This window comes from Mizuhopecten yessoensis, unplaced genomic scaffold (genome assembly GCF_002113885.1).
Source record: "Mizuhopecten yessoensis strain PY_sf001 unplaced genomic scaffold, ASM211388v2 scaffold7201, whole genome shotgun sequence".
NCBI lineage: Eukaryota > Metazoa > Mollusca > Bivalvia > Pectinida > Pectinidae > Mizuhopecten > Mizuhopecten yessoensis.
In genome coordinates, this window is record NW_018406931.1 from 305,877 (window position 1) to 322,211 (window position 16,335).

General features: G+C 36.5%; 2 protein-coding genes across 6 annotated transcripts; one reads left to right on the forward strand and one right to left on the reverse strand.

The window, feature by feature from the left end:
- Positions 1-2,204: 2,204 nt before the first annotated feature.
- Positions 2,205-8,143, reverse strand: LOC110453218 (dolichol-phosphate mannosyltransferase subunit 3-like). Of its 4 annotated transcripts, none has more exons than XR_002463270.1 (6): positions 7,768-8,027; positions 6,511-6,630; positions 4,908-4,937; positions 4,548-4,625; positions 3,465-4,273; positions 2,205-2,899 (listed from the first exon to the last, which is right to left on the reverse strand). XR_002463270.1 is itself a non-coding variant. In XM_021502075.1 (5 exons), exons 1-5 carry the CDS (start codon positions 8,041-8,043, stop codon positions 4,214-4,216), a joined length of 297 nt encoding a protein of 98 aa, XP_021357750.1. In that variant the 5' UTR covers positions 8,044-8,143; the 3' UTR covers positions 2,205-4,213. The 4 variants fall into 4 exon arrangements, 2 of the variants coding, with proteins under 2 accessions (XP_021357750.1, XP_021357749.1); XR_002463269.1 differs by having other exon boundaries at positions 2,205-3,228; positions 3,418-4,273; XM_021502075.1 differs by lacking the exon at positions 7,768-8,027 and adding an exon at positions 8,035-8,143 and having other exon boundaries at positions 2,205-4,273.
- A 58-nt stretch (positions 8,144-8,201) lies between these two features.
- Positions 8,202-16,000, forward strand: LOC110453217 (mitochondrial import inner membrane translocase subunit Tim17-B-like). 2 transcript variants are annotated; one of them, XM_021502073.1, is made up of 8 exons: positions 8,202-8,311; positions 11,299-11,404; positions 11,728-11,791; positions 12,230-12,358; positions 12,966-13,001; positions 13,448-13,522; positions 13,760-13,823; positions 14,481-14,791. In XM_021502073.1, the coding sequence occupies exons 1-8, from the start codon at positions 8,286-8,288 to the stop codon at positions 14,488-14,490; spliced, it is 510 nt and encodes a 169-aa protein (XP_021357748.1). In that variant the 5' UTR covers positions 8,202-8,285; the 3' UTR covers positions 14,491-14,791. The 2 variants fall into 2 exon arrangements, with proteins under 2 accessions (XP_021357748.1, XP_021357747.1); XM_021502072.1 differs by having other exon boundaries at positions 13,760-16,000.
- Positions 16,001-16,335: the final 335 nt, after the last annotated feature.

Here is a 16,335-nt window from a genome sequence, read left to right on the forward strand (position 1 = left end):
AGTAAAACTTTTAAAATCCTTCTTCTAGTGAAGGGATAAAGGGATTTTATTCTAATTTAGTCTGAAGCATCCTTGGGCCAAGGGGACTCAAATTTGTACATGTGTTAACGGTTGGTGTTGCCTCCTTAGGGGCAGAAAGGTGGGTCTGAATAGGGGAAATAGAGGTAAACATTTTAAATCCTTCTACTATAGGGATTAAGAGATTTCATTCCAATTTAGTCTTGAGCATTCTTGTGCCAAGGGAAACAATTTCGTTTAAATGGTGGGTGTACACATGTGGCCCCCTAGCGGCAGAGGAGAGGGTCCCAGTTAGGAAATAGGGGTTAACTCTTCTTCTATCATAGGGATTAAGGAATGTTATCCTCATTAGTCCCCCACCGGTTCCGGTGGAAGGGGGAACATAGATTTGCACTCCGACCGTCTTTCGGTCTGTCAAAGAAGTTTGTCCGCGATATATCTTCTATACTATTTCACCTGGAGTAACCAGATTTGGTGTACAAGGACATCTTGGGATGGCGGAGTGCAGAGTGCAAGAATTATGTTACTGTGACCTTTTATACTTTTCTTTTGAAAAAGTTTGTCTGGGACATATCTTCTATACTATTTCAACTTGAGTAACCAGATTTGGCGTATAAGGACTTTTCGGAATGGGGGCGTGCAGAGTGTAAGACTTGGGTCACTGTGACTTATGACTTGACCTTAACTTTTGAAAAAGATTGTCCAGGGCATATCTTCTGTTCTTTTTCATCTGGAATAACCAGGTGTACAAGGACATCTTGGGATGACGGTGTGGAAGAAGTAGGTAATTATATCCTCACTGTGCCCTTAATGCTTCCCGACAAAAGTGTACTGTTTGTTAAATATAAAAATCATTACCAGTGGAGGACTATGGATTGCCTTGCAATACTCTGCCTTGTTAAGTCTGAAGCATCATTTGGCTAAAGGGACTCAATTTTTTAATAAACGGTGGTGTGGCCCCCCCTGGGAGCAGAGGGGCGGGTCCGAATAGGGGGAAATAGAGGTAAACCTTTAAAATCCTTCTTCTACCGTAGGGGTTTAGGTATTTCATCCCAATTCGGTCTGGAGGATCCTTGGGACAAGGGGACTCATTTTTTTTTATAAACAGTGGGTTTGGCCCCCCCCCCCCCCCCACCACCCCTTGGGGAAAGAGAAAGAGTGGTCCAAGAGGGGAAATGGAGATAAAACCTTTGAAATCCTTCTTCTATGGTGGATTAAGGGACTTTATCCCAATTTTGTCTCCATCAAGTTCTCTAGTAGTGCCTGCTACTATAAGGGTGTATTCATTAAAACAAACAAACGCCATCTTGGATTTTGACGTTTGAAGTTTGTTTTTGCTATATCTCCAGAAATACTGGATGGATCTTTCTGAAATTTCATATGTACATACAGTACCTACCATGGAGTGCTATTTCTCACATTTCCCTGTGTGTAAGATAGAGCTGTCCAGAGTAAGAAAGGGGTGTAGGAAATGTCTATCTTGCACCCCATTTCACGTGATGCGAGGTCACAATGGCGCAACAATGACGTAACGTCACGAATTGGAACTCTCCAATGCCGCAATGCGGAAAAGGCAATGTGATGAAATTAAAACCTTTTACAATATATTTACCGTACATGTTAGAAAGATGTGATTAATTGTTCATGCTCAAACATTGTTTTCAAATATGTGATATGCTTAATCTGGCTGGCTGATTCGTTTTCGTCTTAAAAGCTTGGGGGGAAAAGTTGATATTTTCAAAATGGTTTCTGGGCTGATTCTGGTGGTTGGAATGGGAGAACAAAATTCTTTCATGCCCAAGGGTGTAGGAGAGGGAAATTCCACCCTCTGGATTTTCATATTTGGCAAAACCCTCGGGTTTCACCAAATTTGAAAACCCCTCGGGTGGAATATTCCTATCCTGCACCCCTGGGTATGAAAGAGTCTTATAATCTTAACCTCATATCAAGTACATTTAAACATATCCAGGTAAGCAATACAGGCCCTCGGGGCCTCTTGATTACTACTATTGTCGTGAACTTGAAAATGTTAAAAATGATCACCAAGACAGAATGCTTTATCATCTATATGATGCCTTCTTTAAGTCACCATGTCTGTGGTTTACAAATTGAATTAGGTTGATACAGTAACATCATCTTGGAGCTACTGAACACATCATAGATATAGAAGAAAATGACCAGACATATTCAATCAATAATTTATTGTACTTTTCCTTTATATTTATATACAGATTAGATATAGAACAGACATGATAGTGTCTGGCAATCTATGATGATTAAAAGTGAGTTTTAAATACATACATATGTAGTACATGGCATTATATGTTTTTACATGAATTTGTTGTATTTAAAGGTGAAGTGAATTTACTCGATATAGAAAAATTAACTTTGCCAATACAGTACAAGACCAAATCTTGGCCATAGAGTACAATATAATATGTTGAACCACAGGGGTGACGCACAGATCCACCACCCAACGGTCAGTTTATATGTGTTTTATTTGATGCCTATTACACATATATAGACTGTGGGGTTAGGGATCTGTGCCACGCCCAGGTGTGTTGTACCTCAGGAGTATGCCAACTCTGATTTACAGTACAATTCCCAAAACAATAAGATTAACATTTTTACCCTATATATACCGGTAATTGAATATTAAGGAATACAGCTGCTCAACCAAATCCATTGCACTGGTTATTATATAACATTTTGTAGATGTCAAATCCTCTCAGACTCTGATCACCTCATTCATTCGAGACTTGAGAAACATGATTCATTCTTGAATTCTGTTGTCTCATTAATTCTTTATCACATTCATCCTTGATCTCAGTCATCTCTTACATTCTTTTCTTCTGTCACATTCATCCTTGACCTCAGTCACCTCTTACATTCGTGACTTGTGTCACATTCATCCTTGACCTCAGTCACCTCTTACATTTGTGACTTGTGTCACATTCATCCTTGACCTCGGTCACTTTAACATTCTTGACTTGTGTCACACTCATCCTTGACCTCAGTCACCTCCTACATTCTTGACTTGTATCACATTCATCCTTGACCTCAGTCACCTCTTACATTCTTGACTTGTTGTCACATTCATCCTTGTCTCTAGTCACCTCTACATTCTTGACTTGTTGTCACATTCATCCTTGACTCTAGTCACCTCTTACATTCTTGACTTGTGTCACATTCATCCTTGACCTCAGTCACCTCTTACATTCTTGACTTATTACACATTCATCCTTGACCTCAGTCACCTCCTACATTCTTGACTTGTATCACATTCATCCTTGACCTCAGTCACCTCTTATATTCTTGACTTGTTGTCACATTCATCCTTGACCTCAGACACCTCTTACATTCTTGACTTGTGTGACACTCATCCTTGACCTCAGTCACCTCTTACATTCTTGACTTGTGTCACACTCATCCTTGACCTCAGTCACCTCCTACATTGTCCATGTTTTCTAGAATGTAAACAGATTTCAAACCAATCTTCACATCATTACCTCATATTAGAAAACCTGGTCGGTCATAACAGGATGACACTGATTTATATAGATTTGAAAATAAAATTGATTTATTCTCTTCCTACATTATTTCAGTAAATGGCAAAAGTTAAATACTGTCTTTTAAGTATACATTCTGTATAATATTGAATATAATATGCATTTTTACTGAATGGATTTGCCACCTGAATTAAATAAAATATGATAACTGGTCAGATATCAAAACTGTTTGCATTCAAGAAAGCTGAGAAAACATCCATTTCAGGTAAGCATGCAACGCTATTCTTTACACAAAGATATTTCTCATTTCCACATTAAGTACTCTTCCCCTGATCAATATAACACACATGATTTTCACACCCCTGATATACAAACGATTCAACCCTAATATACCTAATGTCCTCACTGTTAACTCATTCATCCCTGAAGACACATTTGAACTCTTCCAATTCAAAGGTAGGAATAGTTCATTATGAAATTTTAGGGGTGAATGAGTTAATACATCTTAAACATACATTCATACAACAAGGACCTGCCACCAATCAATCATGAACATATGAATATATATCAATTTCTGTGACCTGAATATCAATCTTGGAGGAGATACAGCCTGTCTCAGTTCCAGAGTGAGGAGGACAGAGATTACCTCCCCTTTCACAAGGACGCCAATAGGAGATTCATGGTTGTCAGGACTCTACAAACTTGAAGCCCTTTTTCTTCAGGTCGGCTTTGGCTTCCTCAATTTGCTGAAACACGTAGTTATAAATATCATAGCAACAGGACTAGATTGAAGTATATGGTTTCTGAGAACATTTTTCAATATTGTATATCAAGGGTAATTTTTTCCCCCCAAACATGAAGTTGACAAATTGATTTTACTACAGTAATTAGTAACCATTGTCTACTGCAGCATGGAACAGAAATTTTCTGTGGTAACAAGCTACAAACTAAAGGCCAATGCTGTAATATATTTGTTAAAGAGTGTTTTCTGCCTGTAAATGGTGCATTTGGAATACAAACCTGCTGTAATTCCTCTGAGGCCTGGACACTGTCGTTGAACGTGGCCACTCTGTATCCTATAATGGCCAAGGAGACGCACTGCAACAGGATAACAAGTGTTATTATACCTCCTCAGTAATTACAGTGCTGATTGTATTATAAACTCATGAGAATATTTTCAAAAATATTGATTTTAAAATATCCAGTTTTGGGATTGAAATTGTAACACCAAATCACCCTTCATATTCATGCAAGTTATAAAGAATAATTCAATATCCAAAAAAAATCCATGTCAACTGGAATGTTGTAATAAGCAGTTTTAGGCAGTTTTCATTTCACAGATGACAGAAAAGTGCCAAGAAGTATATATCAAATACTTACTGCAAAAGTTATTAACAAATACAACGGGAGCTGAAAGAAAGAAAAAAACACCAAATTATATAACCATCAATATCTTCTACTTCTAAATGGTACTGACCAACTTCAACAATTTGAGGATAAAATGTCAGACGAGGAGTGAAACATGGAAAGAGATTGATTTTAAAAGATACGAGATGGTCTAATTTGCATTTGAAAAGTGACGGTAGAGTGCTGATTTGAATAATTCTGTTGTGGGGCTCAAAATAATGTCAGGTGGGAGTTTATTCCACTCGGGTATAGTTCGAGGGAAGAATGATGCCTTTCTGGTCTGGGTTTTTGAGTGGGGAATTTGATACGAAAACTGGTGGTTTGTTCGGGATTTTCTAACTGTAGGGAATCATCTGTCTGATTTTACGATAGCGACTTTCTGGTTTACAATGTTATGAAGCATGGTCAGACGAGCATCTCTACGTCTATCTGCTAGAGGGCGCAGCTTTAGGAGGTCCAACATTTCTGACACACTGGAGGTACGATTGTTGTACCTGTGCTTATTGAGCACATAGCGCGCTGCCCTTCGCTGGACCATTTCCAACTTTGTTTGGGTGTGAGGGTCTCATACTGTACAGGCATACTCAAGTGATGGTCGAACTAATGATTTGTATGCCTGTACTTGACTACTTTGGCTGATGTTGAGCCAATTTACAGATTTTGTCTTAAAAAGCCTAGCGTAGAATTTGCTTTTGGGCAGATAGTATTTATATGTGAATCCAAGTTAAGGTCAGATGATAGTGTTACACCCAGATACTTGGCCTGACTAAGATGTTCCAGTATGTGTCCATGTAAAGTATAATTATGGACTATTGGAGTTTTGTTTTTAGTCACCGACAACACATTGCATTTGTTTGGGTGGAAGATCATTTTCCATGTATTTTCCCAGAGCGCTAGTTTGTCAAGATCTTTTCGAAGTGTTTCAGCATCACTCTTTGACTTGATAACTAGATATGTAATAGTGTCGTCTGCAAATAAACGGATCGTAGCATCTAGACCCACAGGGATATCGTTTATAAAGTAAAGAAATAAACTGGGTCCCAAAACTGACCCCTGGGGTACCCCGGAATGGACATCGACAAAATCAGACTTCTCCCCTTCAACTACTACTGTCTGAGTTCTACCGGTCAGGAAACTCTCGATCCAGTTTGCGACATTTCCACGTATACCATAATGTTTTAGTTTATGGTTTAGGAGAGAATGACTGACCTTGTCGAAAGCCTTGAAATGGGATGTGTCTTAAGTAAAGGAATAGACTTGATCATTTTAATAGATACATACAAAATTTAGAAGTATAAAACATGAAAAACACATATCCATAAACAGCAGGCATAAAGATTCACATGGGCCTCAACAGTCCCCTGCGTTATACAGGGGTTTGGCGATAAATTGAGGATGTATAAAGGAATTCTTAAGAAATGAGGAAACGGAGCATTGAAATAAGTTGGTGGTAAACGAGGTGGTAATTGAAACGAGAGGTATTATATCAAGGTTTTAATGTATACCCAAATGAAGTTTGATGTCCTTACACCCTATACCCAGACAACAGAGGTTTATACACACAGTGTATACTTACAAACAGTACGACACCTTTATGTGATGTGGAAAAGTCTGTCTCTACATAATTCAGCACGAGGCTCAGCCACACAGCCAGGAATGCCCCCACCCCAAACAACCACTGGAACAGCTTGGGTATCTGAAAGAAAAATGAAAATGGTACAAGACACCAATTCCATTTAATTGTCCTATCCGGTGGAACTCGGTTAGGTGTCTATATTGATAACAACTGTAACATGTTTTATCACAATATTGCCCATATATACAGCTAAAAGGATAAAAACAGAGCACATCAAGATGGTGGAAAGATGGATTTGACGAATGGCTTCAGGTGGAATGCATCTGTCGACATAGCTGATACAACTGAGGATTGTAATCAGTTCCAGGTTCTAATTGCTGATGGGAAGAATGAATATTGGTATGTCTGTACTTGTGACTCGTTCACTCAAAGGCTGGAGGAAGCCATACTGATGTCCTCTCCTACCTGGAGTTGTTCAGTTGTTGGATGAAGGTACATGTCCGGGTTGATATTGTTGACCACGCTGTGGATGATCTTCTACAGCATCATCTGTTGGGCTTGGAGCCCGCGTCCAACCACCCAAGTCTCTCGAACATGGCAGTGACGCTGCTGTATCAGTTGGAATCGCCCATAGCTTACTGGGGTGCTCTCTGTTGAACCTTCTCTAGCTTGAAGATGTTGGCCTGGGTGTAGGGATTCCAGATGATACAACCATATTCCGAAATATGTCTTACTAGAGTGGTGTAACCGGTTTCCTTGATGTTAGTAAGGTTCTTCGCTAGAGGGAATTTCCCTTTTGCTCAGTGGTAGAGTGTCCGACTGAGGAAATCTAGGATCACAGTTTTGATCCCTGTGGAATAGTCCACTTACTCTCTTCCTGTTACAGCAGCCTTAACAATTATGATCTATTCTAACTCTGTTATAATCAGTTTTAACGGTCTAGTTCGGCTCATATGCCAAAGTTAAATATGTTTTTATCAATAACTAATAATTCTCAAAGTTAAAATTCGACAGCTGTCGATCCCTCTGAGAATCAATCCTTGTGTAACAGGACAGAGAATAGTGTGCTTCCACCGGGGATCAAACTCTCGATCTCCAGGTTCCTAGTCGGACACTCTACCGCTGAGCTAAAGGGAAATTCTCTCTCGCCCGAAAGTAGAAGGCGACCCTAATCCTATGTACATTAATAACTTCTGACACACTTGTAAGTTGTAACAGTTATCTCCCTTTACACATCAGCTAGCTATTATCACTTACATTATCATCACGAATCTTGACTGTTTCATAAACAGATATGTAGATCTCGACTCGTCTTATTTTAGATTTCGTCATAAACGCAATTCCTCTTACACAAGGTAAGCATAGGTAGGTAATTTCCTTCCTGAATGGTGGAGCATCAACCTGTTGATGGAGGCAATTACTGGAAGAAGAAGATTCCATTCCGGCTGTGACAGCGAATTCACAACCTGAACAAATGCATATTTTATACAAAAATTAAGACTTTTACCAATTTTTAAAACCTACCCCTGACATTATAATCTGAAAGCCTGGAATCGACAGGAATGGTCTAAAATGAAAGTAGATCTTCAGTCCAATCCTGTATCCACGTCGTTGTTTGCGCCATGCCGGTCAGACGCATTCTGTGTCATTTTTATGCTTGTAAAATTTCCGTAACACTCCCCCAATAGCAAACATTTGTAAGATTCTTTTAACGCAGTAACCTTTCGATGGAAAAAAGAAGGTCGTAATCGTCGTGAAGCAACTTTTGAAGAAAAATGGAAGATTACGCGAGAGATCCATGGTAAACTATTTTCAAGAATGTACAGTGTTATATTAACGCCAGTATTTCGCTAGTTTCACATGGTTTTATGTAATTTTAATCCACAAATGCCTTCGCCAGTACCACTGACATCCAACCACATGGTTACATCAGGCCATACATGTGCTTGGCAATGTATTCAGTTTTCTACTAGGTCCTTCAAATTGATAGTATCTTTAAAAGTCGTATTTAGATTTAATGTTCGAAATGAAATGCCAAGCGTTTTACTGAGACGCAGAAGTGGAAAGGGAGCTATAGGCCCAGATATAACTTATTACATAAATAATAAGGTGTCGGGGTCGTTTCGGTAACAAGACGAAAGTCGTTTCGGGATTTTTCATTTTTTTTCCCTCTGTAGATACTATTGTCTTTTTCTTTAAACATATTTTAATGTCAAATAAATTTAAACAATCGATTTGATAAAAATCAATAATGGAGAATAGAGTGAACATTATTTATTACAATATCAAACAAGGAATCAACCTATCAATAACGAAAGAAAGTGAATGTTGAATTTCACAAGTTCCTCTAGATCTGTATTTAATAATGAGATTAGTTTCATCAGGTAAATGTTGGTCGGTATCCCCTCAAGCACTAGCAATCTGGTAACACCATATATGATCCCAAGGACGGGTAAGTTGTGACACAGGTCATAGACTAAAACCATACTTGTGTATTTACAGGACTTTATATAAAACAGGAGCGAAATGTAATTTATAAGTGAAAATTGTATATTTCCCGAAACGACTTGATTTAGTCCCGAAATATCTTGTGTCATGTCCCGAAACGACTTCGGGACTCCCAAAACGACTTGTTACCTTACCGAAACGACTAGCATTCAATAATAATGTAGATGATTGCATAAGGTAACGGCATATTATAGAAAAAAATCTTTGTGTCGTAGCCTATATGTCTAGGGTTCGAATACCAACTGGCAGAGTGAACGTGGTATCTGGAAACAGTAGACTTTTGACATTTTTAAAGATACCAGACTTAGGGTTGTGGACCGTGCAGCCTATAAGTTTCCTCCGGCCCTGACACCAGACTTCAACATTTTGACAGATAGATGTCTGGTGTGGGGCCAGAGCTCACTGCTATATGAAAACAGGGAATTATCTGACACCGTTTGGTATTGGGGAATTTTGTGGTGCTGACAACAAAAAAATCTACTATGACATAACAAATACCTCGCATATATCGATAAATGGATTATTTATTTATCCAAATTCGCTCTTATTATCACCAACAGCTGCTAAATTCCGCCAGTAGAGTACTTAGTTTTCCATTGTTGAAAGTTTCTCGTCTGAGCAAAGGCCATTTTGTAGGTCATTGGAGTGACTAGACGCGGTCTGGAAATCTTTTTTATACAAGAATAATATTTTTCGTTTTCAGTCTGGATCAGTACGGTCGTTTGGACCTTATCCTGTTCGCCCAAGGTTGTTTTGCCCTTAAATAATTATACATTTTTAGGTTATGAACATCAGCTGAAATTTGAAATGGTTTTTAATTATCAAAAAAGCTAATTATTTTTATGTTTCACTATGGAATCTGAAGTCTGTGGTTTCATGAGCCCATGTCTTGTTGAAAAAAAATCATGCTACATCGTATACGTGTGTGTAGATCTGGTTGACCACGTACAAATTTAACGAGTCTTATAACAAAAAGGTGGACCTAGAAAAACTTTATTAGCCATACTCAATTAAACAGGATAAAACAATTTCGCCCAAAAATATTTTTAGGACGAAACAACTTAGTGCCAATTTGCAAAAATAACCCGAGGCGAACAGGATTTAGTACGAATTGACCCGAAACTGTTTTGTCCAGACTTCACACTTGTTTTACTGTATATAGCGCATATCCACATACTTTGCATATATGGATATCACATTATGTTAATATTCTATAGATGCAACTGTGCCGTTAGAAAGGTAGACATCAACCATTTCAAACCTTTACAGAACGGTTAAATTTCTAACAACATAGATTTCGACAATCACTTTGGTAGGTCCAAATATCGTGAGATCTTGCGAGACAAAGGTGTTTTCCCAAATATTTGCTTTATTATAAGTACACTATTAAGCAGCATTTCAGTACAATTTATTTTCTAGTTATAATAATCATAATCAGTATCTGTTAAAGGTTTTACTACATTATTTTTTTTATTCATACCAAAAGTATTTCGTCGCCTGACTGCTGCCTACAGTTGTGGCAATGGTCGGCAACTTGATGATGAAAAGAAGGTTTTAAATTGTCATTGTTAATATTTTCATCCATGTAGTGGCAGAGATTTAAACCTATCGGCTTTCCATCCTTGTATGTGGAAAGTATGTTTTCCTCATTGCGGATATACTTCAGAATACGAGTAAACATTTAGTGAAGTTCTCACCGAACCCAGTGCACAATTTTTTCAACAAAAAAAACAAACAAGGACATCGCATCGAAAATATGTTAAGAGAAGTTTTATTATTAGTTAATACAGACTATACTTTATGATACACAATAAATGATCGACACCATCAAGTGTTGTTTTGGGATGCTGAAAAAAGAATTGCTAGCCATAATACCTAAATAAGCAATTATTTCAAACTACCTATTTAGTCACGAATCACTTTTCTGTGATGTTTATGAAAAGATTAGTAGATATAGACTAGAGAAAAGTTACCTGTATTTTTTTTCATTTACACATATATTTTCTTCATTTTGTTTTATCAAACACAAACCATTTCAATAGCTTTTATTTTACTTTCAAAGAAATCCAAAGTGCTCCTGATCATGATCCCTAAATGACAATACATTTACTTTTGTAATTACAGTACACATCTGAGTTGCTGGTACATGTTATATGATATTTGTTCTGAGTGAAATATATAAAACTTAAAACTTTGTATATTTGTGAATAAAAACATCATTTAAGCAGAAATGTTGATATGTAATATTACTATAGTGTATCTGCTTTGTTTGCCTTGCAGTCCATGGAGAATCATGGATGACTGTGGGGGAGCCTTCTCCATTGGTATTATTGGCGGCTCAATATTCCACGGATTCTCGGGATATAGAAATGCTGCAAAAATACCGGTATGTAATGAACAAATCATTTCTTACATTTCGATAAGAATTACAGTCCAACTCTATTAATCCAGATGCTACTGGTAATGATGTTTTTTTTGCTTAACAGATAAAAAATATAAAGCAAGTAATTTTGGTATTTTACAGATTTTAGAAATAATAATATCCCATATCAGACAAGTAAGGAATTTTTGATACAGAAAAATATATGTATTATATATATCCTAAGAAAAATCAAATTAAAGTCTTAAAGAATTCCTTGTTTCAGAACTAGACAGTTGTTATCAGGATTATATGTGTTATACAACTTCTTGTTTTGTTTTGTTTTGCAGGGCAAATGGAACAGGCTTACTGGGATGGCACACAATATTAGGACTAAATCTCCAATCACTGGAGGTAATTATTCTCTTTAAATTTACAAATCAAGTATGATAAAGTCAAACAAATAATATTTTGTGTTTCCAGTAACCTTACCTTCCCAAATTTTTATGCCTTGCCTTTTTTAGGCAAACTTTTTCAAACATGTTTCTGGTAACACACTTATATTTTTGTTTTGCCCAAAGTAGGTTGTGCAGGCAAACCTGCTTGACAGCAAGTATTACACATCTCCAATGACTTCAAAATTCCATCAGTATTGCCATATAATCATTGGTGATTAAAATTGTTGATGAAATATAAAAGTTATAAATGCAAGGAAAAAAATTCAGGTTGGTATTAGACTAGTCATTGGTTTTGATCTTTCAGACTCTTCAATATTTGGAAAAAAAAGTTGGCACTGTTTAAGTGTTTGTGTAAGAATGTTTCTTGATAGATGTGTCACCTTTATCATTACAGGTAACTTTGCAATATGGGGAGGTTTATTTTCCGGAATTGACTGCTTGTTGGTTTACTTTCGAGGAAAGGAAGACTATATCAACTCAATTGTCAGCGGGGCTGCCACAGGGGGGATTCTTTCTGTACGAAGTGAGTATGAGAATATTGTAAAAACAAACACAGGGGTGCTAGCCTTTATATGGGCATTAGATGTTAATTTACCTATGATACTTTTTGTTGATTGCTGTTTTCCATTATATTATTTTGTTTGATACTGTTCAAGAGGAAAATTTCGCAGTCAGAATTTAGCCATCCTCTGGTGTAATCCTTATTCGCTGAGTGTTGATTTTGCCCTTCACATGTAATAATTATATATGGTTTGTGGTGTCCTTATATTCACTATCATGTTAAACTCATACAGAGGGGAAAAAGGGAAAAGTTAAACTGTGGCCAAATTTTCCCAGGATACAGTACATATGTATTTTCTATTACAGTATCACAATAAGACACAATACCAAAAAAATGGAATGAATATGTATTGCTGACACTACCGAAAGATCTTCAGATTGAAGAGTTCATTCAAATTAAACCTTTGTTTACTTTTTAAAATGTTATGGAATTGCGATGTAGCAGAATTAAAAAAAAAAGTTTATATAGAAGATTCTTCAGGCCTTGTCAAAGCATTGTATAGTAGATGAACAATCTAGCTGAGTAACAAGTTTAAGTCTCAATTGTCAATATTATTTGACCATTTTAGATGGACCGTATCAGATGATGGCATCAGCTGCTATAGGTAAGTACATTACGTATAAACGTTTGTAAATAAAGCTGTCATGTTCATAAGACCGTCTTCATATACCATAGCTGTTGCAAGGATGTTAAACCCTACACAAGTAAACAAATGATTTGTAAATGTTTACGGAGATGATATTACATGAAAAATGTCCAGCATGAGTCTGTTTAGAATTAGACTTGTAAGTTCCGTTTCACTATGGTACACTCCAATACAATCTTGTATAACAGTGTATCATAGTGGTACAGAATAACAACTTTCTTTTAATGAGACAGTTCAAATATAAACATAGCTTTGTATTTTGTGGAAATTTAAATCTTTAACATGCCAATCATTTGGGGGCAGTAAATGATGTTTAAATTTCCAATTCATAAAAATGCTACCATACACTCCCTGAGGTTTTTGTATTTATATATATATAATTCCAAGGTTATCTCCCTTTACAGGTGGTTTATTGCTGGGTATGATTGAAGGAGTCGGTATCTTCATTACCTACATAACAGCTTCCCAGTTTGATCCTGGTAAGTCTAATATCATGTCGTATTATCTTGTATGTTATGTATATAGATATTTTATAACTGTATCTTATGGTCTGAAATGAAAAAAAATCTTCGCTAAAAATCTAGTTATAACCTAAATTTTGTCGTACATATTATGTATGGGCATAACATTTTGATTGTCAATTTTGAACTGCTCTACTATTAGGAAATTTTCCATATTTATATTTTCAAATAACAGCAAATTTCTTTTGTCAACAGCCAACAGACAAATGATGGAGGATCCCAATCAACTCCCTGACAAACCAGTAGGAAATACAAATATGTACGGAATGGCTTCCTATCAATGATGTTCTTCAATGTAGGCGTTATAGAGAATGTGATAATGACTGCTTTCTGCTCAATGTCATCCTCTTGAGCAGATATTAACCTCATGGATAGGCATTTACTTTCCAGGACAGATGCTGCTCTCATGTATATAGCCCTTATGGATAGATATCACTCTTGTGGGTTATGTTTATGAATACAGAAATGATGTACATAGGTATCACACTAAAAGAGAGGTATCACCTTCATAGAGAGGAAACGCTGTGGTAGAAAGATATCACGGTCATGGACACTTCATTGTGCCAAGCAGTTGATACAGAACAGTGTGAAATTATGAATGCCTCGTACGATCTGTGGTTTCCGTGGTTCAAATTATACTGTGTGAGTGCTTCATGATGCAAGTGTTTGTTGTGTGTTAGAGGTCATTGTGGTGGTGCCCTGTCCCGTGCACTGTGGTTAATTACGTTACAGCAGCTGCTGGCATATGTCAGCGAGCATTAACAAATATTTATTGATTTCGTTTACTTGGAAATGAAAAGTCTGCCTTCATAAATTCTTTTTGTCTAATCAAAATGATGAAATATTGCATTATATTAGTGGCAATTAAATTAGTGTTTTAATCAGGATTATGAAATATGACCTTTCTGGCTTTCAGCAATCATTGAATTCAACCCAGGACATCACTTGATATCTGACTCTGAAGGGGTAACTTGGGATGAACATGCTTTTTACAGATCTGAAATATTACTTATCCTGGTGGTAACTCAGACTTCCTTGGTGATCACGCTGGAAACTTCGAAACGTTCTGTTTTTGGGTTGGGTGGGCTTGTATGTGGAGTCTAGGTCATATCTCAAATAATACTTTTAAAAGTTGCTAAGAAAAGCAATAACCAAAGTTCTGATTGCGAATTTATGTTTCAACATTAAGTTCAGTGCAGCATTGTGAATTTGAGTCAGCACTGTAATACCTACAAGTGTATTTCACTATAAATACATGTTTTTATGTTTAATTTGCATAGGGCCTCGGTAACACAATTTTGTTTTTGTGAATTTAAATTCCTATGAATTAATTGTTGATCAAACAATTGTATAAATAACTAGTGGCGGAAATTGAACAATTTCTCTACAGAATTAGAACTGTTCAGATATCGAGAAAGCATATAAATAATATTACGGGTACCGACATAAAGATCCCCTGACATCATGTGTATGATGCATGGATTTCAATGTTTTTATGTATTTTTACGTAAGTTTATGCCATGGTGAGAGTTTTGAGTTTGTTACCACCTCTACAATGTAAATGTGTGTTTGTGTGTAGAGTTTGTTTGTGTGTAGCGTTTGTTAAAAGACTTGAGTGTGTAGTAAGAGAGTTGTATAAGTTCATCTTTAGTATATATATGTATTACATACACAGCTGATTAATCTGTGTTAATTTTATGGTGAACATTGTTTTATTAACGGTTGTTACTGAGCTATTACACATTCACATCATTTTTTGTCTATTTCATTGATATTGTGTTATTTAACAGTGATATTTGACTGTCAATGTCACTGATATTTGACTGTCGGTGACATTGAACAGTCGAGGTCACAACATCATTTATTCTTGTAATAGCACATTTTACAAGATTTAATTCACGTTTAACTCATCAAAGTCGGATAGTCCTGATGAAAGCTTTGTTCTAAGATTTCACGTACACAGTTAAAAATGGTAATAAACTAGATAAAACTTGATTGATTTAATATTCATCTTGTTTGACAATGTCTTTAATATAATACGTTATATACAAAGTCTTACCAAGATGGTTGTATGGAATTGTGTTAAATCTCTTTACAGTACCGTACACATGCAGTAGGTTACTACCAAACAATGACATTCTGCTTGTGTGTACTGGAAGTCATTGTGTTTAACTTTTGCCCTCCATAATGAGGAACAAATTATCATGTCTTTAAATATAAGCACGCAACATACTTCATGTATTTATAACAATTCCTATGGCTAGAATGGATGGGTACTACTGTTGTCATACACATGTGACTTCTGTCCACTCATGAAGTTGACATACCTATATGGAATTACTGTGGAGATATGATGTAAAAGAGTACCTGTTTGATATATATATGGCTGTTTGATATGTAAAGTTTGACAAAAAATAAAAATAGGAAAGGACTAAATTGTTGTCATGCTTTGTTTTATGTAACGACTAACACATTTTTATATTGAGACCGGCTATCAATGTTTTGTTTGGGAGACCAGCCATCAATGTTTTTTCATGACATGTTTGACGGAAAAACAACGGTGTCTTATTTTACCTTTACTTAAGTGTTAACCTAGTATTAAAGGAACCCTGTACAACTGCCTAAAACTTTTTTTCCCCAGCATGACTTTAGTGTTAATAAATCCTTTCTGAAAAGAATATCATACATTGCGGGACTTCTATGAAAAAATAGGGAAGATGAAATAATTTCGGCCGAGACAAATCGGGATCAGAACCCTGCTCTTCAGATTG

Coding starts and splice junctions, on each gene's coding strand:
- LOC110453218 (XM_021502074.1), bottom strand. CDS start 7,950: ATGGAATCTTCTTCTTCCAGTAATTGCCTCCATCAACAGGTTGATGCT. Junction 6,631..7,767: donor TCAAGATTCGTGATGATAAT/GTAAGTGATAAT, acceptor TTTTTCTTTCAG/ATACCCAAGCTGTTCCAGTG. Junction 4,274..4,547: donor CCTCAGAGGAATTACAGCAG/GTTTGTATTCCA, acceptor TACGTGTTTCAG/CAAATTGAGGAAGCCAAAGC.
- LOC110453217 (XM_021502072.1), top strand. CDS start 8,286: ATGGAAGATTACGCGAGAGATCCATG. Junction 8,312..11,298: donor GATTACGCGAGAGATCCATG/GTAAACTATTTT, acceptor TTTGCCTTGCAG/TCCATGGAGAATCATGGATG. Junction 11,792..12,229: donor TAAATCTCCAATCACTGGAG/GTAATTATTCTC, acceptor TTATCATTACAG/GTAACTTTGCAATATGGGGA.